Below are 25,751 nucleotides of genomic sequence, written 5' to 3'. Positions count from 1 at the left end.
TTGCGTACCTATGGATTGATGTGGTGGTGTTGGCTATGATCGGCGTTGAAGGCAGACTGGCCGGCATTTCCATATTGCTGCATTTTGAGGATGAACAATGAACAATGCACCGTGGTTGTTTTTTTTTTTTTTTTCGTAATCAAAACAGTAGGTGTTTTTTTTTTAATAGTGAACAATGAACAATTTTTTTTTTTAGATCAAACCGGATCTAAGGTTTAGCATAAACATTGTGGATCGTTTAATTGTAATAACAATTAAAACCCTGGCTCTGATACCAAATTTGATGCAGAACAATAAATAATAAGAATTAAAACAAGAAAAGAAAGAAGTTTTAGAGAAAGAAAAAGGCTAAAGAAGAAAAGAAAGGGGATTGGAGATATGCAAAGTCTGCAATATTTTCATTAATCATCAAAAACTCCTTAACATTTAGAAACGTAGGGTATAAATACTAAAACCCTAACTAGAACAAGCGATTGGGCTTATGGCCTACTAAATAAAATACCAACAATAATTAAATCAAACCCAACAAATAAAGCCAAATTAATAAACCTCAACTAAAAATTCATATAAATTAAACCCAAAAACATAAATTTAAGCTCAATCTCTCAATTGTTTGGGCTATCCTCCATCATCTATGATCATACGCGTGCATAAATAATATTTCGGGTTCGGTGTCCCCACCATGTAGGGTTGAATCTTAGAGCTCCAAAACATGAGATTTTGTCACATCGATCTGCGATTTCACCCATCAGTTCAGCACATAAATGGTATAATTTCATGAAAAATTACCACAAATTTACATCTAATTCAATAGTGTGAGTTGGTCTGTGAGTAGTAAACATCTTTTCTGGAAAACTTACCAGCATAGTTTTTCTCCTCCATGAGATGCTCATTTTCCATCTCTGTACCATGCTCCTTCACACTATCAATTATTTATGTTGCAGAGGTTAGGTCCTGCTTGGCATATTGGCAAATCTTGGTTCACAAGAGTTTCACAAGCAGAAAGTAAACGTTCAGCAATCACAATTGGGGTTTCAAGTTTAAGCCTTATTCTTTCCATTCCTGCATCTAAAAAATTATATAACTGTTTGAGTTCGTAGAATCTAGTGAATTTCAAATGAGATTCAGAAACCAATAATTCAGAGTATTCTTTTCCAGTATCAGAAGAAGCTGACTTCAAGAGCAGACCGAGCAGATATAGGATATAATATCATGTCATCAGTGTTCAGCAATTTCCTTGTATTCTCCTTAATGAACAATATAGCTTCCTCGAGCTACATAAAATCACATAAACAAAAGTAGACTCCTGGAAGTAGCTTGAGTAGTGCGGATAACAAGAAATATCAACAAATAATATGGAAAAAAGGTATATAATTAACCTCACTGGAATTCTGATAGAGGTCAGATTTATTTAACATGAAAATAACTTTCTTCTTCCACTGTTGAATATAATGAAGAAAAGCAACCTGGAAACAATATCATGAGGGAGACCGAAATTACTTTTGGAAACAACAAATCACTGGTTGAGATACTTTAACCACTGAGAAAACAAATTTGATATAATGCTGATATTCTTTAAGTCCAAAGCGAGGGCCTCTCAAGACCACATCTTATATTAATATGCAGGTCCCAAAGATGAAGCAATTGTTTGGATTTATATTGCTCCAGGTCACCTTTATACTAGGAATTTTCTCTGCAAAATTCACTTTCAAAATAATTGAAGGTGCCTTCAACAGAACCTTGATGTAGTTCAATCTTATTTGGATGGCATCGAGGAGTCCAAATGCAGTTTTTCAGTAACTCATTTCTTACTAACATTTTCCTGTATAATGAGTAGAAAATGTAACACCAAAGGCTAAAACACATGGACCAGGGCATTCAAATCCACTGTGTTTCAGAACTATAAAACATCATATATTGCTATGTCACATTCACTATCACACATACCTCACTTTCAGTTAATGGTTTGTCAGCAGAAATAACAAAAAGAAGCAAAACTCCATGAGGCACAAATTCTTCAGTAAAACGCTGTTGCCTTTGGAGAATGACATTAGTCCCTGGTGTATCAACAATATTCAGCTGTTTAAGAAAGAATGAAAAAATAAAATGCATTAGCTACAGCATCCAAAGCAGAAACTAGTATGAAATGCAATTCAGCACGAAACAAAATATCATGTTGTAGAAGTAAAAAAGAAAATTTACATTTGCACATGGCAGAAATTGCTATGGAGACTTCTTGTAAGGTTATGCACATCCAAAAAGTTCACATAAAAAGGATAGTTGCAGCTGAATGTTAACTAAACTGATCATAAACACACAAATTTCATGCTTTTGCACAGAAAAGGTAGTTCTGCCTATGGATCCCTATGTATAAAATACCTTGGAACCTTGCATTTTGACATAAACAAGATGACCCGAGTAGGAATTTATATAGAACATCTCAGATCAGAACCGAATTCAGGAGTTCACATGAGATGAAAAGTGAAAAGACTTACCTCTTTAAGAATTTGAACTGGCAGGTAGCATATATATTGACCATCTGGATGCCTGTCATGCGTTGTTGCTCTTCAGAATCACTCTTGGAGTAGCATAAGAAAGTGATCTCATTTGTTGTACGAACAACAACCTCATTAAGGTATCTTTTTCCAAGAAGTGTATTAATAACAGTTGATTTCCCAGAGTTGAACTCACCCTGGATGGTATCAATAAAGACAAACAGTCATGGGAGAACAAAAACCTTTGGCAGCATGTTCATAAAGATAACGACACCAAAAACCAACCAATCTCTATATGAATCTTAGTATTTTTTTTCATGATAACAAACTTATCTACGTTTATTACAAAAAAAGTTTTTAAGAAAAGCATATGAAGATAAAAATCAAGGAAAGCTAAAAGTGAAAAATGTTAATGTCAATGCCTTTCTCTAGAAGGGTTTTAGTGCATGATTTTCATTTACTAATGCTAGGGCCAACCTAGATAGAGGGCAGGGTTGAGGAGAGATAAGAACAAGAAATGGATCCTTAGAAAGTATAAAAGGCATATTGACCTGTGATTTGATTAAACAAGGTATTGAAAAACAATGAAGCTAACACCCAAAGGCCAAAATGTAACAGTTTAGTCAGCTTGTTCATGGAGTTATTTGAACAAAAATGGAAACCCTGAGACATAAAACCATGCTCTGATCTCATGCAACATACAAATGAAAGTCAAGGCATAAACTTGACAGAATTGTTTTTCTTCATTAAGAAGTTTAACAAAACTACAAGAAAAATACCAAAGACCATTTTAAGTCTAGATCTTTTCAAGTAAATAGTAAAAGATTTATAAAAAAAATGTAGAGCTAATACCAATGTATATCCCTGGAACCAGAATTTGTTGAATTTCAGCACACAATTACCACTATAGACAGTAAAAATGGCTCATCAATCTGAGAAACCGCATCAATGAGAAGTGAAAGCTCCCCCATCTGTCGCTCAAGTCCAATACGCTCATTCAGGCTTAAAAAGCAAGAAAAAAAATCAATAAATATGTAGATTATCACATGACCATCCAAATGCTAAATTTTTAAATAAAAGATCACCAGAGGAGTAGCTTTCTGCATAACATCAATAGCTTCAAGCAATATTGATCTCTCTTTTTCTATGAGCTGTTTTTCTCTATCCTCCATTTAACAAAGCCTGCCACCATTGTTCTCTCATGAATATCATCTTCCATATCCAATGATTTGAGCTTGCTGGAGCTTTTGAACTCATCCTGAGATTTTTTATCTGTTGCACTCGCAGTGTCAAACATTTGACTCAAATCATCATCACTAAATAACTTCAAATCTTCCAATGACAAAACTAAACCACTAGCACCAGAATTGACAAATTTTGATGCTCCCATGGACACTTTGGCCTCCCCACGAGAAGCATAAAGGGAAAAGATTGGTATATTCACATTCCCAAATCCAGAGCTCATTTCTACATCAAAATCTTTCTCTAGGCCAAGAACATATATAAGAAAATCAGCACCTTCAGAATTTGACGCATTCAATGCAGCATTTGGTGTTTGCACAATCCTGGCTACTAAAGGCAGAACAACTGATTCAGATTTGGAACCCATCAGCATATTTCTTACCACAAAGGCAGGAAGCCCTGTAAAACAACAAAGAAACACATTACCCTTCCATACATGAATTATTCCAAGCATCCATTACATGCATTAAACCAGAATGAACACAATTCTCTACAAAATCCACTTGAAATACTAACTCAAACCATATGCAAATAAAGAAATTACGCACAATAATCATAAAATTAATTTGGAGAGGCATTAAAAAGAAAGGAATCGTAGAAACTAAACTTGAAATGGATAAATGAAGCGAGACCGACCTTTATCAGACAGCACGACACCACGAGCATTAACAGCAGCAGCTATATCAACACGTTCTCCAATCAACAAATAAGCACAATTTCTCACCACTGACCTCACCAAACAGGCTGCCTCGTAAAGGCTCTTCCCGCTGCCACAATCACCATCACCATCACTGCTGCCATTAAGGACCACAATCCCTGCCGAATTAGATACAGCCTTATCAATCAAATCCGACGCTTCACTTCCGCCACGACTGACGTCGTTCGAGTCCAGCTGGAGGACAATGTTGGGGACTTTAATTTCGGGGCGTTTGTAACCGCCAGGGAAAAGGGTTTTTGGTGGTGGTGGTGTTGGTGGTGGTTGTTGTTGTTGTTGTTGTTGTTGTTGATTTGGAAAGTTTTGATTGGTGAACTGTTTTTGTTGGAGAGGATAGGGAAATGGTGGGTTCGGTGAGGGGGGATTTGAAGCGAGGGGAAGGAGGGGGAAGGGGAGGAGGGAAACGGGTGAGAAAGAGTGAGGGTTTTGGGGTGTGGTGGGAGAGGAGAGGTATCATGGAACTGAAAGGGGAGAGAAAGAGTGTGAGACGGGAAGTGGGAGGGGGAGGGGGAGGGGGCTTGTCTCTTGCTATGAATTTGTGCAATCGTATCTGTTTTGTGTGCGAAGGAAAGTTTGAAGACAAAGCTTCGACAACCGATCAAACTTGCCTTGCTGTTTTGTTTGAGAAAAGTTACATGCAAGTCCTCTAATTATGTAAGGTGTTTCAATTTACTCTTCCATTATGTTCTAACTTCTAACTTTCAACAAGTTTAACATTCACTATCAAAAATGTTTACAGTTTCATTGTTTGTATACTAATTTGAAGCTTTAGTTTGAGTAGAATTCAATTAAGAGATTTAATAAAATTTAATATATAAAATCAATTCCTTTAATTTACTATTTTAAAAAATATATATTAAAACTAGTTTTTTTAAAAAATAATTTTTTACACTTGTTTTTTTAGAGACTAGAATGAAGATGAGAAGAGTAATATAAAAAACTAAATAAATTATGTATTTTTCAATTATATAAATTTAACTTTTTTATCAATTAAATTTGCATAGAATATATATTTATAATGTGAATAAAAATATAATGTGTTATTAAAAGATTTTTATATATTATTTTTTACACAATATTAATATTGATTTGATACAAAAATGGTTCTTAAGAGATTTTTTATCCTGCTAAGGAATAAAAAGATAATAACCTTGGATTTCCAAGCACTTGTTTTAGAAAAAAGAAAATAGCTGGAGGAAGATGGAATTTGACAAGGTAATCAAACTTATTAGCGCTTGGCCGGAACATACCCGATCCAAGGGGTAAAAGCCGGTGAAGCAAAGCTTTGTTGCCGCATTCTGTCATGGCACAGAGGCCATCCTTGGCACAGAGGCCACTCTGATCTCTGCATTTTTTCCAAGTTTTTTAACAAGATATCCATGATGCAGCAAAGTCTTCTTCTTCTTTTTTTACCATTCCGACAACCAAGAGCAACTTGAAGGCCCTTGAAAGTGTACAATTTGTTCCTGCTGTTCCGAATAGGCAGAATACCACTGAGACTCGATAAAAACAAATACCATGTTTATTGCATAATATGATACATGCTCGAGCTTTTGTTCCTCCTTGCTGTAGCACATGGAAAATTCAAAATGTGTCGTAATCTCCTAGGTTATGTAGTTGATATTTGATTCAAATGAGTCTCATGAAAATTGCAATGGTTGGTTCTTTCTCGAATCTCTCTTTCTTTATTTCTCGACTCAAATTCTTTTTTCCTCAAATGGATTTCTAAAACTTATATTTGTTGCTAATATAAACAGGTTTGATATTGGTATTAGAAGAGTAGTTTTAAAATATTTTAGTTTTGATTTGGGAAAGATGTGAAAGAGAAATTTTTAAATAGAGGGGAAATGATGTTTAAAAAGAGAAAGAAATGTATTTCGAGAGAGATTTTTCTTATTTTGTTCATTTTAGTATTAAATATACATGTGAAGATATTATATTTATTTTGACAGATTTAAAAGATATTTGAGTATATAATAACGGTTATTTTTTAAAATATTTTTTTATTTATAAATGTATTTAAAAAAATTTAATAACATAAATAAATAATATTTTTTTAAAAAAATAAATTTTAACCTGTCTATCTGAGCTAAAAACAACTTTTAATTACCCGTAATTTAAATTGTAATTTTTAAAAAATTGTGATGGATGCTTAAAGTGTGTGTGTGTGTGTGTGTACAATGAAAATAAGTAATTAATAAATAATGGCGCAGGAACTAAATAGGCAGGGGCAACAATAACGCATGACCTTCTTTCAGTCACCTCATCTGACGCCTCTTCTCTACTGTCTCCAAAGCATTTTGCCTGTGAGAGAAACACCATGGGTAGGAAACCCAATGCTTTTGTCAAGCTCAAAGAAAGGGTTAATGTCGTAAGTTTAACCATCATCAACAACGTGCTTGCCCTTTCCCCCCTTTTAACAAATGTCCGTAGACCAAGTGATTCCATTTCTTTTCTTTATATTGTTTTTCGGTCTGATCGTCCTGTCTTTCACTTGTTTTTTTTTTCTTCCAAAAGACTGGTTTTCCTCTTTTATAAATTGTTTTTATCTTCCTGTTTTCAGTTCGTATTTTGTATTTCCTGGTTTATTTTACTCATTTTTCTATGTAGTCAATGTTTTTGGTTAAAGTTTTCGTCTTTTAAATTGGATATCGAGAAGTAGCTTGGAAACAACAAGGTTTGTTAATATGCAATGACCCTTCGTTAATATCGAGAAGTAGCTTGGAAACAACAAAGTTTGAGATTGCTTGATAATCATCCTATGTAATCATGGTTCGGGGTTACAAAGTCGCTATTCCAAAAGGTGGTTTTTATAGTTTAGTTTTGTGCTTGTTTTATTCTATGATTTTCCTTTGTTAATGTTTGTGGTTTTGAATTACAAATGTCGTATATGTGGTATAAAGGAAATTTCAAATTCTAGCCTCGTTATCGATGTGCAAGGCTTGAAGTGTCCACCCTTTTAGTGTTGTTTTTTAGAAATATCACCATTTAGCATTTATTGTATTACCATTCTTACAGTTCCTTGAAATGTGTAGTTGTTTGATTTGATTCAGTTTTGAACTGATAGTTGTTTGATTTTGATGGAAGGCTGAGAGTACAGTTCCTACTGTTACAGAGGTGCACTTGGAGCACAATAATAGCAATTCCTTCTTGCAGCCTGAAAGCTCGAAACAGCCTGCAAATTCTTCCTTGGAGGGAGTGGAACTGAACCTTCAAATGCAAGCAGACTTTGCTAAATCATCTTCAAAAAAGAAAGCAAGGCAAACCCCTGCCAAGGTTAGGCGATCTGAGCGTCTTCAAACTTCAGCTGTGGATACTCAAAACGAAGATATTGAGCGTGTCATTGAAGAGATAACTCTCAGTGGAAGCGATGAAGAAGAGGACCCTGTGGATGCAAAATTGCCGGAGCCTACTTTGATGGGTAAAAACTTGGAAGGAAAAGTAGACTATATTCTCAAAATGCTAGAGGTGCAACGTAAGACCACAGATGTGAAGTTTAAGGTATTAAGTTATTACCTGGGATGTAATTAGCTTTCTTGTTCTATATATCTTTGCCATTTTTATTTACTCCATATGTAACAGTAGTTGACTTTGGATCAGGCAACCAAGAACTCTTTTAGTGGGAACTGTAGCGGTGGGGGTGATATCACATATAAAAGCTTATATATTGATTCCGAAAAGAAGGTGATCTTTCTCCAGTGGCATGTTGAGAATCCTTTCTTTTGTTATGTTGTAATCCTTAATTATTTTTAGTTTGATTCTTGGATTTCATTTTTTGGTTATTTGCTTTGTAGGTTGAAGCCTTAATGGAGGAAAATTATCAGCTTACTTTGAAGTTACAAAATGCTCTTGGCAAAATAGAAGCAGTATGTTTTTCTGTCCTTTATTTTGTCTATGTTTTAATTGGACTTGTTTATAAGTAGATGTGAAGATTGAGAGGTAACCATTCTCTAGAAGCATTATAATGTCCCATGCATTGAGGAATAAATTGAATGTTTTTCATTGTAGTGACAAAGTTCATTATCTGCTGATGAGCTTTGTTGACACCGCTGAGTGAGTTAGTACGGGTGGTTTCATGTATGTTGGAATTTCCTAAGTTTTTGGTAATAGTTATCTGTGTAAAGGCTTGGGGCACATCTTGGGATCATTTCTTTCCAATCAAAATGCAGGTAGCAAAGTGTAGGCTCTATACATTCTTTTACTAGTGTTTTAAAAATAAATATTTTGAAGTTTTCATTGTTTCTTCTATATCTCCTCATGGTGTCCTTATCACTTCACTGATTGCCTAGACAACATGACAACCCTCTTTTGCTTGAGCTCTTTAATACATGTATACCAGAAGCATGCAAGATCAATTCTGGGCTAGTTCTGTTTTCTTTACACATTTTTTTATTTTTTTTAGTGAGACAGATATACATTAGTTTACAGGCATCATACTAGTCTCTCTCTGCTTCCCCCTCCAACCTTCTTTTGCTTGAGTGCTTTTAATACACAAATAGCGGATGCATATGACACCAATCCACGGGTTTAGGCCAGTTCTGTTTTCTTTATCTATATATTTTTTTTCTTTTTTGAAACGGAAGTGGTGTTAGCGCTGAGGATTGAAATTGTAAAAATTTCTCTCAAACAAATCACACTCTTCAGAATCCATCTGGCTTCCTGAAAGCAATGAGTTTTTCTTTTCCCCTGCTAAGTTCATATTATCTATAAGTTGTATATGACCTGTCCAGCTGGCAAATTTGATGCGTTTGAATAGGTCATGCGTTTAACTTCTTATTAATTTCCTAATTTCTTGTTTTGTTGTGATGTCCTTTTCATAACCAGAAATGCTTTACGGATGGAAAGGGGGGGAATAACGCAGTTGTTTTTGTCACGATCACACATTTTGACATGATTTTGTTTTCTGTAGTATGAGAAGGGGAACCCTATGGTTTGTGATATGCTGGAGAAGTTCAATGAGATCTTGCTCTCACAACTATCATCTGAAGCAATTGATGGCAATTTTACTGCACCTGAAACTGGTCTTGAGCATAGGACTGCTGCTAAGAGAAAGAGACTCGACAAGCAAACAAGAGGGAACGGACACTCTGACAATCTCATGTAGTCTTTGTTTTGCTTCGATGGAACTAGTGGGCTCTTGGACAGAATATCAGGAGCCCACGATCAATTCTTTTTCTTCTTTTTTTTTTTTATCAAAGCAATACTTTTGAGGTTCAAGTCGCTGTATCATTTGCGCCCGTTTATCCGCTGCAGGTTTTTTTATCCTTCACTTTTCAGCAACTCTCTGTTTGATTAGCCATGAAAGGAACTGAACAGCTCCGATAAGTTCATTATATTGCTCACAAGGAATGGCAACATCGGGCACTCAAAGGAATTGAACAGTTCTGACAAGTTCATATAGTATACAACTCTATTGCTCACTTTTGAGGTTCCGCTGTTGGTGAAGGAGATGGATAAAGAAAATATACGCGCAGTGAATCCCTCCTTACAGCCCCATTTATTCACATAATGATAATAGTGGGAACAAAATTACACCGTACATGGGGAAGGCCACCGAAGGATCCACATATCAAGCAACCCATGGCTTCATCTGGTGTAAGGTTTTTAACCGAGAAAAACACGACAAAAATTTACAGTTCAAGTGGAACTAAAATAAGAACCCTGATCAGATTACTGACAAAACCGGTGACTGCCTCTCATTCTCCTTATTTATTTACTTGCTCATCCCCTCCTTCGTAACAGGATTCATCGATTGAAGTGGCAAATCCAAAAACATTCTTCTGAGGTGTTTTTGCAATTTCACAGTAATCTTCATTGTCTTCCATGATAGAGGATGCTGGAGAAGAAAAGTCCAAGCACATTCCACTTATAACTTGCTCATAGGATGCAGAGAGATCTTGTGTTGTGATTTGGTGGTACTCTACAAGCTGGTGAAGGCATTGGTTTTCCCGTTTAAGATTAGCATTTTCATTTGCTAATCTGGATTTTTCTGCAAGTAGTGCTTCCATTTGAAGCCTCATCTGCGTCCATATATAGGCATATCGTGTTGATCAAAATTGCAACCACAATTATTCTACCATAACCTAGTCAATTTGAGTAATTGTACACAAGGACTTACCAGATCATCTTCTTCTGGTCTAGTCCCTTCACAGAATCCATCTCGAATCCTCCTGTTTTCCTCTTCAAGCAGAGCGCATCGCTCTTGCATAAAACATAAATCGGATCTTATGGACTTCAGTTCCCTAGCAAGTGCAGCTGCTTTTGTTGCCATGGAAACTGCCAGCTGCAGAACACCAAAGAACAATTGCAATTAGCACAAAACTTGATAGCATGCAACAGATTAAAACACTGCACTAAACAGAAAGGAGAAACCAACATTTTTGGCTCTCTTCAGCCTTTTATTCTCAAGGCATTGCTCATTTCCCTTGTGAAAATCATTTCCTTGATCTTCTGATTTGTCATCTGGGTCAAACTTCCTCTTCAATACTTTCTTTCCTTCTTCTTCATTTTGTAGCTTTTCTTCATCTTCTCGTTTGATCTCAGAGTCCTCGAGTACACCGTGGAATATTTCTCTCAATGTGGGTGGTTCAGCTAGATGTCTAGCTCCCTGAAAACAGAGAAACAGGGAACAGATTGACATCAGAACCAGAATTTCTCTGATCGAAAAGAACAACTCCAGGATAAGCAGGTAAAATATATTTCTTATGGAGACAACCAAGTTTGACAAGTACAGTAAACAAGTTTTAAAACTCTAAAAAGAGTTGCCATCTACCTGAAGAGCATTGTCCAGGTTATTAGAGAGCTGAGAAAGGTTTTGAGAAATGGAGTCAAACCCTCTTAGCAGAAGCAACGAATCTTCCTTCATTCTCTTAGCTCGATCTGATTCACCTACTCTCTGTAAAAAAACAAAAACCATCTGTATTAAGGCTACAAAGAAATCGAAACAAGAATCAATGGAAAGAAAGATGAAACTTAAAAGTTAAAACAGACCACATGTGTGCCAAAAGAGGGATCAAGATTGAGCTGATCTTGACCAATTGAGACATGGCGTTGCCGATTCTCAAGAAGCGTGCCCATCCGGCTACGCAGAGCGCTCCAAAAACGCTTGTCTGAATCCGGGATAAACAGAGGAGAAGAAACCATCAAGCTAGTAGACTCCTTTAATAAGCAACCAATGTAAACAAAATTAGTGTAAGAAATCAGCTTAAAAGAAGAGAATCAAAGAGAAAAGGAAGGAGGGGGGGATACCTTGTTGAGATGGGCAGCTGGGGATGGGGAATCCACTGAAGCAGCCATGATGGGGTTAACGGCTAGTTTCTTAGGAGGAGAGACTAATGGTGGTGGTGATGGGCATTTAAAGGATAGGGCACCGATCTTAGGCTAACGTTCGAAAATCAATCTGAAGTATTATTTTTTTAATGATCTTGTCTTTGTCTTGTTGGACTATCTAAAAAATGTACGGACTTGGTCCACTCCTTTGAGATCATTTAAAGCAGTTGTGTTTTTTCAACGCGCCAGGTGGGCTCTCATTTTCTGATCCAACGGTTGCGATCTGCGATTTAAGATCCGGTGAGATGGGGTAAATAAAGTAAAGTAGCAGCTCCTGCCAACGTTTCCTTGGAACATGACACTTTTAACTTATCTTAATTGTAGTGATTATTAAGTTACAGAAATTAAAGACAAATATAAATGTCTTTTTATTACTTTAAATTAATGTCTTTTAGATTATGAGAATAAATCCATTTGTTTTAGAATGAGAAAAACAAACATGAAGATCAATATAATCAACCTAAGGGTGCATTGATGGCAACATTCAAACAAAACAAAAATAACTTTATTATAATTTTAAGAAGTAACTTAATTGATTAGATGTTGAATTTGTTTTTTAATGGTAAGAATTTAAATACTCTCAACACTACTGAAAAGTTTATATAGCTATTAATTTTAGAATTTATGAGATTAGTTGAGGTATTCACAAATTAATCTGGATATTCATATTAATATAAAAAAAAATAAGTTCAGAGTTAAGAATTAGTCAAATTTTAAATATAACCTTGTAATATAATGTGTAAAATTTATATTAAAGTTTTTCTTAATGGTTGGATATTTTTACATCATAAAAAAAGATAAAATTTTCTATATATATATATCCGGCTCAAATGATTGGATTTTCCACGTGAAAATTCATTTTAGACCTAAATTTTTTTAATGCAAAAAAGTTTTTTCTATACAAGCCATGCTAATGGCAAACCATCTCCGATATTTTTTTTTATTAAAATCATGGATAACACAACAATTATGGTATGAGCCATCATGGCCAGCTAGTGTTTTTTATTTCTACAAAAAAATACATGGATAGCATTAACAAATAAACCAGCTCAACAACCAATACTAACATTAATTTTTCAACAATAATATGTCTCTCTCTCTCTCTCTCTCTCTCTCTCTCTCTATATATATATATATATATATATATATATATATATATATATATATATAAAAAAAAAAGTTAAGAGCTAGGGTTTATAAATAAAACCAATCACCCATGCAAGAGGGGATGCGATTCTTAGCACAGTGCAATCTTCATACAAAACTAACATTCCCATCCAGCTTATATAATCCTGGCCATCCCAAGCTATACTTAGCCATAAAAAGCAGGACCATGTTACATACAGTAATACAATCCTTACCATCCCGAGCTATATTTATATTTAAAAATTATTTTTTATTTAAAAATATATTAAAATAATATATTTTTTATTTTTTAAAATAATATTTTTAACATCATCTATATAATCTGATATTAATTTCAAGTAAAATAAAATAAAATTTAATTTAATTTTTTTAAAAAAAAATATTTTTCAAAACCGTTAACTATAAAAAACCAAACCAGGCTTAACACAGCCATACAAAACTATACCATACATATATACATTTCCTGTATTTTATTTTTCTCTTTATGTATATTATTCCCTCTTTATATATTTGCTAATTTAAATATCAAAATATCCTCTATTTTAGCAAGGACTAGTTTTTTTTCAGAAACTTTTCATATACAAAGGTTTAAGCCATCAATCCACTAACCCATCAAGCCTATGTTTTATTTGAAGTTTTTCTACTATTTCTCCAAGAATATTGTCCGGTGTTAAGTGTATATTTAGTAATGTTGTTGAAATTAATTTTTTAAAAAGTGTTTAAAAATTATTTAAAATATAATTAATTTACTGATTTTTCAAATAAAAAATATTTTAAAATCATTTTAAAGATATTAACTGCAATCCTGAATAAAGCAAGGTAGGAAATTTTTTTAAAAAATAAAAAAACTGTGAACTCTTCCAATTCATGCTTATCTCTGTAAATTTTCTCATTAACTACAACCGATAATCTCAATTGTATCATTGAATTTACCTGGGAAATTAACTGCATAAAATAAATGAAAAGTCCGGCCGTTATCTTTATCTCCAAAGAACTGCTGGTTCTGAATTCTCAAACAATAAAAAAGGCAACGGTCTATGGCTACTCTTGCTCCTCCATCCTCCTCTCTCACCTTCTCCAGTCCATCTTTGAAGCTTTTTCATTCTTCTCTCTTATGCTCATCACGCCTTTCTCTTTCTTCTTTGTCGCAATTATCGCCACTCTCTTCTTCTCTTTCAATATCTCCTTCTTTTACTGCACACCCCATATGTTCAAGACGCCTCTTTACCTCTTCTTCCACAGTCAAGGCTAGTGCTGCAGAGAAAAAGAAGGTCCTTATAGTTAATACGAACAGTGGTGGTCATGCAGTTATTGGGTTCTATTTTGCGAAAGAGCTTTTGGGTTCTGGCCATGAAGTCACTATCTTGACTGTTGGTGAAGAGAGCTCAGACAAAATGAAGAAGCCTCCGTTCAGTAGATTCTCAGTAAGTTCTAAAAATCAGAATATACAGATACGCGTGGCTTATAATTATCTGGGAAATTCTCTTCTTAACTTTGGCTGTTGGGGCTTGGTTTTTGCTTTTGAAGGAAATCGTGAGTGCTGGAGGGAAGACAGTATGGGGAAACCCAGCGGAGGTAGGGAAGGTTGTGGAAGGAGCAGCATTTGATGTGGTGCTGGATAACAATGGCAAGGACCTGGATGCTGTGAGGTTTGTTACTATATTTCTCGTTGCTAGCGAGTAACTAGTATTTAAACATGTAGGCGAGGCATGTCTTGTTGTTAGTTTGCAATGTGATCCACTATGTTCAACTCCATAATTCGGTGGTTTTAGTAATTTCTAATTTGGGACTGTAAGCAATATGCTGAAGGATGAAATGTTGGAATATTTCAGTTAGGGAATGGCCCATTTGCAAATTATTCGATGGATTTGGCTTGAAGGTCATGAATTTAAGCATTTAGCATGTTTATAATTACTAATTTCTGAGTTGATTGCAGGATTTTATATTTGAGAGTATTGGGAATTGATATGGTCAGCGAATACTTCTGTATATTTTATAGCTATGAGATTGGCAAAATTGAAGATAAGGAACTGACTGTGGGATTCTGAAGATGAGAAAACAGTTCACAATTCGAATAAGCAAAAACTAGAGCAGCTAATACCTACGGGCTTATAATGGTTGTTGAATTTTAAGGGATTAGTAACTTTGTGGTGTTTGTGCTGATTGTTTAACAATCATAATTCCAGGAAGATGTATTCCTGCAAGTTTATACAGTTCCAGCTTCTCTCTTTTGATCACATCTGTTTTTCTCCCTACGTAGGCCTGTAGTAGACTGGGCCAAGAGTGCTGGTGTGAAGCAGTTCTTGTTCATCAGCAGTGCTGGAATCTACAAACCAACCGATGAACCTCCTCATGTTGAAGGGGTAACGTTGTGTATTATGTTTCCAATAGCATTCAAATAGATTGGAACCTTCTGAACTTAACTGGAAGTTTTTCGTCATTGTAGGATGTTGTTAAAGCTGATGCTGGACATGTTGGGGTGGAGAAATACATAGCAGAGATTTTCAGTAGTTGGGCTATATTCCGTCCACAGTACATGATTGGGTCTGGCAACAATAAAGATTGTGAGGAGTGGTTTTTTGATCGTAAGTACTAAGTAGCCAGCTAGGCGATGGGGGTATTGTGCAATGACTCGATGTGGAGGCAATAGGGGTTTACGATTATCTCTGTTGATTTCGTTTCAGTTTCATTTTCATTTTCACAGCTGCTAACGATTGTTTTATGTCAATGGTGTCGAACTCTTTGCTTTTCTATCATCAAAACTTTTATTAAAAAAAGGAAAATTTCCCAACTGTTAACTTCTTTCCATGAGAAAACCTGATTTTGATCGACTGTGAACAGGAATTGTCCGGAAAAGGCCAGTGCCAATCCCTGGCTCTGGGATGCAGCTGACTAATATCGCCCATGCCAGGGACTTATCCTCTATGCTTACTCTAGCAGTTGAGAACCCAGAAGCTGCATCTGGCAGGATATTCAACTGTGTAAGTGACCGCGCCGTGACCCTGGACGGAATGGCCAAACTCTGCGCACAAGCTGCAGGTCTACCGGTAGAGATTGTGCATTACAATCCTAAAGTTGCTGGGATTGATGCAAAGAAAGCTTTTCCTTTCCGAAATATGGTAATGGCATATTTTCATCTCATCATAATCTACGCGCTTAAGTACTTAAGTTCATTACTTGTCCACCTTGAATCATCACTTAAAATTCTACTGGACAGTTTTAACGACTTCATCTCCTCCTGCAAACCCTACCCCCTTCATGTACTTCATGGCGAAACAATAACAGTAATCAGACTGTAGAAAACACCAGATGATGTGTTTCAGCTGTATCATATTACTCAAGTTGCTGTAGAATTTATACTGGAAGCCATATAATATACCTTAATGTGTTCTTTACACTAGAACCTTGCAACTGTTTGAGCAAATAGATGGCCTCAATAATTGGTCCGTGTATATCGTGCAGCACTTCTATGCGGAACCACGAGCTGCCAAGGAAATATTGGGATGGCAGGGTACCACAAACCTTCCTGAAGACTTGAAAGAGCGATTTGATGAGTATGTAAAGAGTGGACGAGACAAGAAGCCAATGCAATTCGAGATTGATGATAAAATACTAGAGTCACTCAAAGTTCCAGTAGCCGCGTGAATAATAATCACGATATAAAATCTACCTACCCACTGTAGATGGCTGTAGGAGCTGCATTTTATCTCTCATCTCTGTTCTATATTTTGTCAAGAATTGTTTAATTTATTAAGAAATTATTCTTCTGTTAATATAATTCTGCATTGGTTATAGGTCTAGTGTGTGTTTGATAATGCAATTGTGAATGCTTTTCGTGTAGCTCTCGCATGAAAAACTTGAGGTTTAATAAAAAATAATGTTTTTTTAAGTGTTTTTTCTGATAAATTTGAAATCTTTATATCAAAATCATAAAAAAAAATCAATTTAATAAATTTTCAAGAATAAAAGTACTTTAAAAAACATTCAAATGCTAAATGTTTCGATGAAAACTCATGTGTTGCTCTGCCCCAAAAAAAATAAACATTCAAAATTATACTTGCAATATATCTTCATAAAAGCTTCAGAAATTCATGCCTTGATATAAAATAAAATTTATCACGATTAAAATATGAGGCTTTGATTACTACAGGTCTGCTTCTAATGAGATTCTGATGTTATGCCATGGCTAAATACAAGGGACCCGTCCAGGTTATTAATCATCTCAAATCCTCATTAAAGAATTTAGAGAAGGAAATAACAAGCATTGTCAAGATAATTTCTCTGTTAGCTAAAACCATGGTTTTAAGCAAAGGGAAGTGGCACAAGTTTCAGAGCAAAATCCGACATCCCTATATGTGTGATGACAGCGATAGTAGCTCAACATTGTGATCATGGATAGAAAGCTCGTCTGCTCCTGAATCTTCATCAATGACAGTCTAGCTTGAACTTGTTTGTACCAGTAACATTCTATGCATATTTTCATGCGCAGATTGTATTTCAAATGTCAAGAAAGGAAGCATAAACTAGATCAAAAGACAGGAAGCACCGGGTGCATGAAGCAACTAGAAAAGGAAAGGTAAAATATTGCCAGCAACAATACAACATTGTTTTGCAAATTCTAAAACTAAACCAATTCCAGGTACAATAAAACTACAGCTAGTAAATTTGCTAGTTTGATATCTGAATGAAAAGTACTTTTCTCTGCCCTGGTCTACAATGGATAAATCCATTACCCTGTGCTATCGCAGTGGACTACCTTACACAGAAAAGGCTAGTAATCCAAAAATATCCATGGTCCATGGATAAATTTCAAATATAAGAACTCCAAGGCAGTGAAGTACCTGCGATGAACTACTCTTCATGCTTGATTTCTAGTCCCTTGAGTTTTGATTCCAATTCATCTTCATTATCAGTATCCTCATCCTCCTCTTTTGCATCTTCATCAAGTTCTCCATCTGGATCATTCTCGTCCAAATTTCCAAGCACATTAGGCAAACCCTTAAATATATCCTTCACCTCATCAATCCCTTCATCAGATATGTAATTACCATTGATATTTAACGATTTAAATCCAGGCTTATCCACAACAGCCTGTGCCAGGAGCCTTGCCCCAGCTATTCTAATTGCATTAATGCTCAAATCAACTTCATTTAGCTGGCCATGGCCCACTTCAATTGCCTTGGCAATCAAAATAGCACCTTCATCCTTTAGTTCATTCTCAGAAAGATTTAATTTAGTGAGAAATTGTTTTGCTGAAATACAGGCAGCCAAAGAAGAAGCACCTTTGGCTGTAATGTCATTCCCAGCCATATCCAGAACTTCCAATGAAGGTGCACATTCCTTTAAAGCATTAGCAAGTGCTTCTGCCCCCTCGTCCTCCAAGTTAAGATAACTGAGGTAAGCTTCAGTAAGATCTGCAAATGCAAATAAAGACCTGCTCAGAGCAATACCAGCTTCCACACCAAACATATTATCACGTAGATCAAGCTTCCTTAAATGTTTGCATGATCCAAGAGCTTTAGCTAGGGCAACACCACCTTCCAAGCCCACCCTTGTTGAAGAACATCGAAAATCCTCCAGCACAGGGGAACGTTTCACCATCTCAGCAATAGCAACTGCACCTTCATCTCCAGTCATGTTATTGTGAAAATGAAGGACCTTGAGCTTCTCGGTTGAAGGAATCAGCTCACAAACTGCACGTGCAGCTTCTTCCGAGATACCGTCATTTATCAAATAAAGCTCCTCCAAATTATTCTGGGTCTTGAGAAGTTTCCCAAAAGCCTTGACACCCTTTTCACCTAAGGCATTGTTTGAAAGGTTCAGATACCTCAGATTACAGCCTTCAAGGGCTGAAGAAAATATATTCATCACTTCAAGAGCTTCTGATTCCGATCTTCCTGCAACAAAGTCCGAAAGGTCCACTTCTGTCAATTGATCCTTTATGGACAACAAGATTGGTTCTGTGACATGGGCTGCCTCCAAGCCAAAGCTTCTATTGCTGAAACATATCCTAGTATACAAGTTTCCTGGCACCTTAAGGGGTTTTAAAACTTCCTCAGCCTCCTCTCCACTAATAAATGCCCGCCGACCACCAGATATATCAAACATGTTCGCAAGAGTAGCCGCACCTTTATCGGCAGTTGTGGCCACCTCTTCATCCTCCTGTATTCTGGGCCCCCTTTTGAGAACCTCCAACATAAGCCTACTAGACTCTTTAGCATATACCTGCACAGCAGAACTTCCATCACCATCTGGCTGTTTCTCATAGTGCTGGTTTGCAGCTGCAAAAGCCACCTCTTCAATTTTCTTGGCATCCTCCTCAGCCTCCTCTTTGCTCAACAGCCCATACTTTCTGGAGATAAAGGATGGGGTAATGAAATTCTTTGTCATCCGCTCTACAAGCATTAGCCTTGTACTCTGACCAGGGGGCCACAATTTGACAGATATGCGGTGCTGCAAAGTCTGTGTTGCAGAATCCATGTCGAAAAGTAACCTGGAAACATACATACACACCATAACTACTATCATCTATAAATCCATGCCCTAATCTAAATAACAGTCCCTGATAAGCAATACAGAGGGGCATTCTTCTCTAGCAATTTCGAAGATTTTGCCTCTTTATGAGTTATAAGACTAGAGTAACTTTAATCAATAAAATAAAATACACGGTAATTAATTTGTCAGCAAATACAGTTCCAAAACCCTTGAAAATCCAATCAACATTAATTTAAGACTAAGTAGTTGATAATATTATCCAAATGAAAATAGAGAAGCCACACAGATCCATGGATCCAAAAAACCAAATTGAAGCTTATCCTTGATTTCTTTGGAGGAAGGAAAGGCAATGGTGAGTGAGTACCTGAGACGAAGCGAGCACGAGTAAAAACCCTAGTTTTTCCGGAGAAACTATTTGTTTTTTGGGCGATAGAAAAATGGGGGTTAAGGGAATCGGTATTTTTAAAATAGGTGGAGGAGTGATAGTGCAAACTGTAATCGTCGAGCTGCAGAGGACAAGGAGAATAAAATAAAATTAAAAAAGGTAAGCTTGCGGGAATTGGAGGGAACTCAAATCATGCTTCGCTTAAAATTAGTGCTGGGAAAGGCGAAGAGCTGTAGGTTTCCTGTTCTATTTTCTCTATGGTAAAATGACGAGACTATCCTCTTTTTTTGTCCTATTGACGTCCTTGTCAGTTAGAGGCTGGATGGGCATTTCTACCTGGGCTGACCATGTTTTATTCATTCGGCCCTTTTCCCTTGTAAAAGACAGGTGTCAATTTTTTAATCATTTGAGGCAGTCTTATCATTGAAGAGCATAGATTTTTTACTGGTGCATTGGCCGCGCTGCACCACGGGTTAAATCAGAATTTATTTTAAGTGCAGAACAAAATTTAAATGTTGGTAAAAATATCTCATTAAGAAAATAAATAGATTTTAACTTTGAATAATATTTTATTTAATATTAAAATGAAAATACATTAAATCTATTTGGGTTAATTAAGTTGGTTTGTAAAAATTTTAGAGATAATTTTAAAAAAAAAAACTAACTGAACTTAAGTCAATAAAAAAAATTTATGGTATCAGTTGTGTATATTATAAAATTTAGTAAATTTTTTTAATTTGAAATATTATTTCTATTTAACTATATGACAATAAATAAAATAATATTTTTTATATGAATTATTTTATTAAAAATAAAAAAAATGATGAATGCAAGAGGCCAAAATAGCTAAAGTAAATTCTCGATGATAAATGATGAAATTGCATATTTTTTAATTTTTTTAGTTAAATAAAAAAAATGATGAAATTGTATTTTTATTTTAAATTAAAAAAAATGCATATTTTTTAAATGACAGACAAAGATACATTAAATAAAAATAATAATAGAATGAATCAATGAATAATGAAGATTAACATGTTAAACATAAGGCAAAACTCATGGATTCTATTAAATGGTTTTAAAAAAAAAATTATTTTACTAGAATATAAATGATAGAATAGAAAAAAAGTAGAAAGTATCTCAGATGCGCACTTTGTGTCCCAGCATGCCTGACCTTAAAAAATAACCCAGATGCATAGGTTTTTCAACCTACTCGATTGACCTATATTTATATATTTATTTTAAATCTATCAAGGGGGTTGTACATTTTTTTTGGATAATATTTAGAAGAGATGTCCCGTGTAGAATCCCGTGACCGATGGTAATTGAAAAATTAGGGGTTTATTTTTCGGTAAAACCCTTATTTATTATCCTAAGACTTTTATAAAACACCATAAAAAATTTAATAAACATATTTATAGCATAAAAAAACCCAAAAAGTAGCTAAAAGAACCTCAAATAAACTTGAACTCAAAATTCTTCCCCAATCAAGTTTGTCTTATCGGGCAAGTTAAAGGAAAACAAAACATACACGTAAAAATCTCTTCATCAAATGAAACATGGTGTGCTAATTTCAACTATTTTAATGGTTAAAATAATTATTAATAATGATTTTTTTTATGCTAAAATCAAGCGAGCCTTTCTCTCTACTCTCATAAAAATAAACTAAAAAAAAAATAAAGTTTTGTAGAAAAGTTTAATTCCTCCTAACTAGATGGACTGGCCACATATTAACTAAAAATATATATAGAGATTAAAATGAACTTTTCAAATAAAATTCGAAGTCATCATCTATTTTACTTATAATTTTTATTTTATTTCTTTATATTTCAATCCAATCCTCTCCTCGTAAAAAAGTAAGCAACTCAATACTAATTTGGACTTAAAATAACTCAATTGTACGGAAATAGTTCAAGAATTTATTTTTAAATTTTTTTTTTTTATTATTAAGAAAATACACTGCGACAGTTATATAATGTTATAGTGATTTTGTCTGGCCATTTAGTTTTTTTCTTTTTTTACTTGCAATGGTTCAAAATCTAATACACCTTCAATAAGATGGCCTGAAATTCATGGTTTAAAATGCTTCTGTTAATCTGAATGGAGAAGAAACCCCTCATTCAAAACGACAACTATTCCCGTGCTTCTTGATGCATTCCGAGCTGCCGGAATTTAACGAATCTAGCATTTTTTTTATGATATCTCGTGGACACCAGGCTGTAGCTGCCGGGCTTGAGCAGTCGAGCCTGTCTCTCGTAACGGGCTATTAGCCCTGCTAATGTTCAGCCTCCAAGTGTTAGGGTTCCCTTTGAAGTAGACGACTCGTTGTTGAATGGGCTCTTATAAAGTGAAGAACTTTATATTTTAAAGGGCAACGCCTTGCTCGTCGTTTGCACCTCTTCATCCATGATAAATTCAAGCCAGGTTAGCTTATCTTCAAAAATTAATCCATTGCAATAGACCACGCAAATAAATTCCAGATGGCACGAGACAACGTCTGCGTTGGGGCGAGCAAGACACATTAAACTTGAAGATTTATATACCTAGAATATGGGTGGATGAAGGCGTGGTCTATCTATAGTTGAAATTATCTATAATGTGTATTTTTTTTTTATCAACCATGATGAAAGATAAAATGTGAGGTTTTCTGTAAAATCAATTACCTCATCCTCACATCACTATAGCATGTATGTCCGAGATTGCGATATAAATTGATTTTCAAAATATTATTTACTTAAAAATATATTAAAGTAATTCAAAACAATAAAAATTCATAATTTTTTTAAAAAATATAATTGAACCACAAAACAAACATAATCTTAGCTAACAATATTATGTATCTTGTTACACTATAGTTACTTGATCATGGAGACATTGACACATTTTAGAAAGAATTTTCTCTTCATCATTTTTTTTTAATTTCTTTCTCAATCTCTACATGTTCTACGTATATATGTTTTATTTACACATTATACATGCACACTAACTTAACCGTCCGAGTAGTTCGTCAAGACCTGCTAACTTTCAATGTTTGAACTTAATGTGCGTAGGGTTTGGAAGAACACCACTATCATTTTTTTTAATCCTTTAAAGAGGCTCCATATCTCTTACAATAAATCTACATGCCTATCAATCTATCATCATCAAGCTGAATCCTCTAAAACTGGAGAAAAAAATGCATGGCAGAGAGCCTTGTGTTGTCTCCTGCATGCGGGTGAAAGAACCTCGAGTTTTCTAAGCGAGTCGTAAGAGAAAACATTGGATCTCTATAGACATATGCTCACTCTCTAGCCCTCCGAAATCAAAATTTGGATCCTATGCCTGAGAAATTTCCCTTTCAACTGTTCGACGCGTGGGCATGGGACCAGTGCATTTTTAACCATTTTGGATTGCTTGCTGGATTGGAGGTAGCTGGTGGATGCATTTTCCATAATCCAAAGGTTTGTTTAAGATTAATATTATTGTCGGAACCGACACCTTGCCAGCTGTGAGCACTGTTGTCTGGTGGTATTATATATATAGACCACCGTGGCTGGATGAATTTGCCAGGTGGGTGACATGGACATTCCAACAATTATATGGTGTATGGCGTGCTTCTCATTATCTAAATCAGACTAGTTCAGGACAAAGACAAGGAATAAGGCGTTACAATTCAACGCATGAAAGGAACGAGCGTATACTTACAAGGCGACTTATGGCACCTGGTAAAATCAAAATTTAAGCCTGAGGAAATCTCAGATACGTCAAGAAATGATGCCGCCCCGGGATAGCTGCAGCCCAATTCACGCCTGATCTCTCTCTCTCTCTCCTTTTGTTTTCCTGGAGAATTTGTGGTCCCCTCTAGCTTGCGTTGTTCCTGCCAGGTGGAAGAGCATTTTGCCTCTTGTTTTGGAGAAATGAGGTGACCCTGAAAGCGGAGACCGATCAAGAATTTGACTCGTGACTCCGCTTTCACTGGTGGTGGTTTGGTCCCATTATACTGCCGTGAATAATGGTGGTCGTGTTAGTAATAATGCCGAACACTGGGCATGAATCTAATTGGTACACCTCGTCCGTTTAGATATAGATCCTGTCAGTTTTCTCTCTTAAAAATATAGATCCTGGGCATACCCACAAAATTTTTTTAAAAAATAATCCTATTAGGTCTCCACTATTCTTCAACTTCTCACGCAACCTTCAAGCATATGGATTTTCTACTTGGATTTTGGAAGATGTTCGAAGTGAACATCTTAGTGACAAATCTTCTAATTTCTCTGCCATGTACGAATTTATTATAATTGTTTTTGCGTTACAATTAGATTTTTAAGATATTTTTAACTTAAACTTAATGTATTCAGATGTGATAATATATAAATAAAAAATATTATTTTAATTAACCCGGTGGTGTAGATTATTTTAATATATTTAATTAAAAATATATTAAAATAATGTATACCAACATAAAAAGATTAATTAATAATGAGATTGTAAAAATTTTTAAAAATATAATTTAAAAAATCATGTTTTGAGTTTGTTTTATAGAAATTATTAGTTCAGATTTTATAAATTTTAGGGTTATAAAAACTTCATTTATCATTAAATTTAAAATTTTTAAAATTAATCAGCATAAATTATTTAGATATAAACGTTAATAAAAAAAAAACAGTGGAATTATAGGATTCCACCATTATTAAAACTAAATAATTGATGGATAAAAAGGTCAAGTTCTGACTCCCAATGATTATCGTGGTAAGAACTAAGAAGTGGCGGTGGCTTATCTTGCGCCGTGATTTAATAAACAAACAAGCTCGCGTTTTTTTGAAAATTATAAAAAGAAACAGGGAAAGAGAAAGAACTAGAAAGTATTCAGTAGAAAAGACGCGGAGTTGACAAATACCACCCTCGTGATGATGGTGTACTGTGTTTAAAGCATGTATATAAATAATTGTTTTTTAAATCTTTTTTATTTAAAAATATATTAAAATAATATTTTTTATTTTTTACATCAATATACTCAAAAAAACATTAATTCAGATTTAAAAAAAAATAAAAAAATTTAAAACACCATTGAATCACGATGCTAAACTCACTTTTAAATAATTTAGTTAATTATATTTAAAATTTTAAAAAATTATAATAAAAAGATTTAAATTTCAATGTAACTTAAGTAGGTAAATTATACAAACATTATAAAAATTAAATTCATGCTTCTTTTTTTATTTATGATTGGAAAATTTTTTCTCGCGATAAAAGTTATATTATCAAGAACCCAAACTAATTCTTCTTTTTTGAACGATTCTAAAAATATATAGTGTCTTGTATATTGAAATAAAATTATATTTTTTTAAGTATTAACTTCAAAGTTTAAACTTGATAAATTAAATAAAAAATTATATATTTTTAATTATCAACTAAATCCTGTGATTTTTTATATATAATTTGTACACCTATATAATTATCATATTTCTTTGACCTAATTACTCATCAAATTAGGTTTGCTTTTTTTTTTTATATGGTGTATCTCTTCATATTCGAACATATAACAAGGAGGTTGGAAGTAAATCCATTAATCACAATGTTATAATATTAAAATACATGGAACTTGAACAATCTTCCTCAAATCTAGAATCTAAATCATGGATAATTTTTCACTTTCAAATTTTTTTAAACGTTAACTACAATTTTTCTTTTTGATGTATGTTTAATATTATGATTTGTGATGTTTTTTATTTTAAAACATATTAAAATAATTTTTAATTTTAATATATATTAAAATTATTAAAAAAATATTTAATATTTTTTTCAAGCTAATCACACATAATTATAATTAGAATATAAAAGAATTAATCTTGAAAAACATATTTTTTCTGGAAAAATACCAACAAAAAAAGATAAGAAAAGGTAAAGTGGGTCCCCGCCCTCAACCAGATTAGAGGGCAAAGAATCCAAGAAGAGCTTTTATTTCGCA

General features: G+C 34.4%; 4 protein-coding genes and 1 pseudogene across 4 annotated transcripts; 2 read left to right on the top strand and 3 right to left on the bottom strand.

Moving 5' to 3' along the window:
- Positions 1–520: 520 nt before the first annotated feature.
- LOC118049266 (probable transmembrane GTPase FZO-like, chloroplastic) lies at positions 521–4,902 on the bottom strand (annotated as a pseudogene).
- Positions 4,903–6,694: 1,792 nt separating this feature from the next.
- On the top strand, positions 6,695–9,716 carry LOC118049205 (uncharacterized). Its single transcript, XM_035059140.2, has 5 exons — positions 6,695–6,823; positions 7,540–7,953; positions 8,053–8,136; positions 8,247–8,318; positions 9,362–9,716. Exons 1-5 carry the CDS (start codon positions 6,773–6,775, stop codon positions 9,554–9,556), a joined length of 816 nt encoding a protein of 271 aa, XP_034915031.1. The 5' UTR covers positions 6,695–6,772; the 3' UTR covers positions 9,557–9,716.
- A 106-nt stretch (positions 9,717–9,822) lies between these two features.
- On the bottom strand, positions 9,823–11,856 carry LOC118049204 (uncharacterized). Its single transcript, XM_035059139.2, has 6 exons — positions 11,701–11,856; positions 11,443–11,610; positions 11,225–11,347; positions 10,829–11,059; positions 10,571–10,735; positions 9,823–10,472 (listed from the first exon to the last, which is right to left on the bottom strand). Exons 1-6 carry the CDS (start codon positions 11,746–11,748, stop codon positions 10,158–10,160), a joined length of 1,050 nt encoding a protein of 349 aa, XP_034915030.1. The 5' UTR covers positions 11,749–11,856; the 3' UTR covers positions 9,823–10,157.
- Positions 11,857–13,906: 2,050 nt separating this feature from the next.
- Positions 13,907–16,727, top strand: LOC118049203 (chloroplast stem-loop binding protein of 41 kDa a, chloroplastic). The gene is made up of 6 exons (XM_035059138.2): positions 13,907–14,351; positions 14,455–14,576; positions 15,188–15,290; positions 15,374–15,512; positions 15,769–16,046; positions 16,390–16,727. Exons 1-6 carry the CDS (start codon positions 13,965–13,967, stop codon positions 16,570–16,572), a joined length of 1,212 nt encoding a protein of 403 aa, XP_034915029.1. The 5' UTR covers positions 13,907–13,964; the 3' UTR covers positions 16,573–16,727.
- Positions 16,728–17,481: 754 nt separating this feature from the next.
- LOC118049201 (RAN GTPase-activating protein 2) lies at positions 17,482–20,054 on the bottom strand. Its single transcript, XM_035059135.2, has 2 exons — positions 19,787–20,054; positions 17,482–19,420 (listed from the first exon to the last, which is right to left on the bottom strand). Exon 2 carries the CDS (start codon positions 19,405–19,407, stop codon positions 17,779–17,781), a length of 1,629 nt encoding a protein of 542 aa, XP_034915026.1. The 5' UTR covers positions 19,408–19,420; positions 19,787–20,054; the 3' UTR covers positions 17,482–17,778.
- Between the last annotated feature and the right edge of the window lie 5,697 nt (positions 20,055–25,751).

The sequence above is a fragment of the Populus alba genome, chromosome 2, assembly GCF_005239225.2.
Source record: "Populus alba chromosome 2, ASM523922v2, whole genome shotgun sequence".
Lineage (NCBI taxonomy): Eukaryota > Viridiplantae > Streptophyta > Magnoliopsida > Malpighiales > Salicaceae > Populus > Populus alba.
The sequence above is the reverse complement of the archived record's forward strand: the minus strand, read 5'-3'. Positions and strand labels throughout refer to the sequence as shown.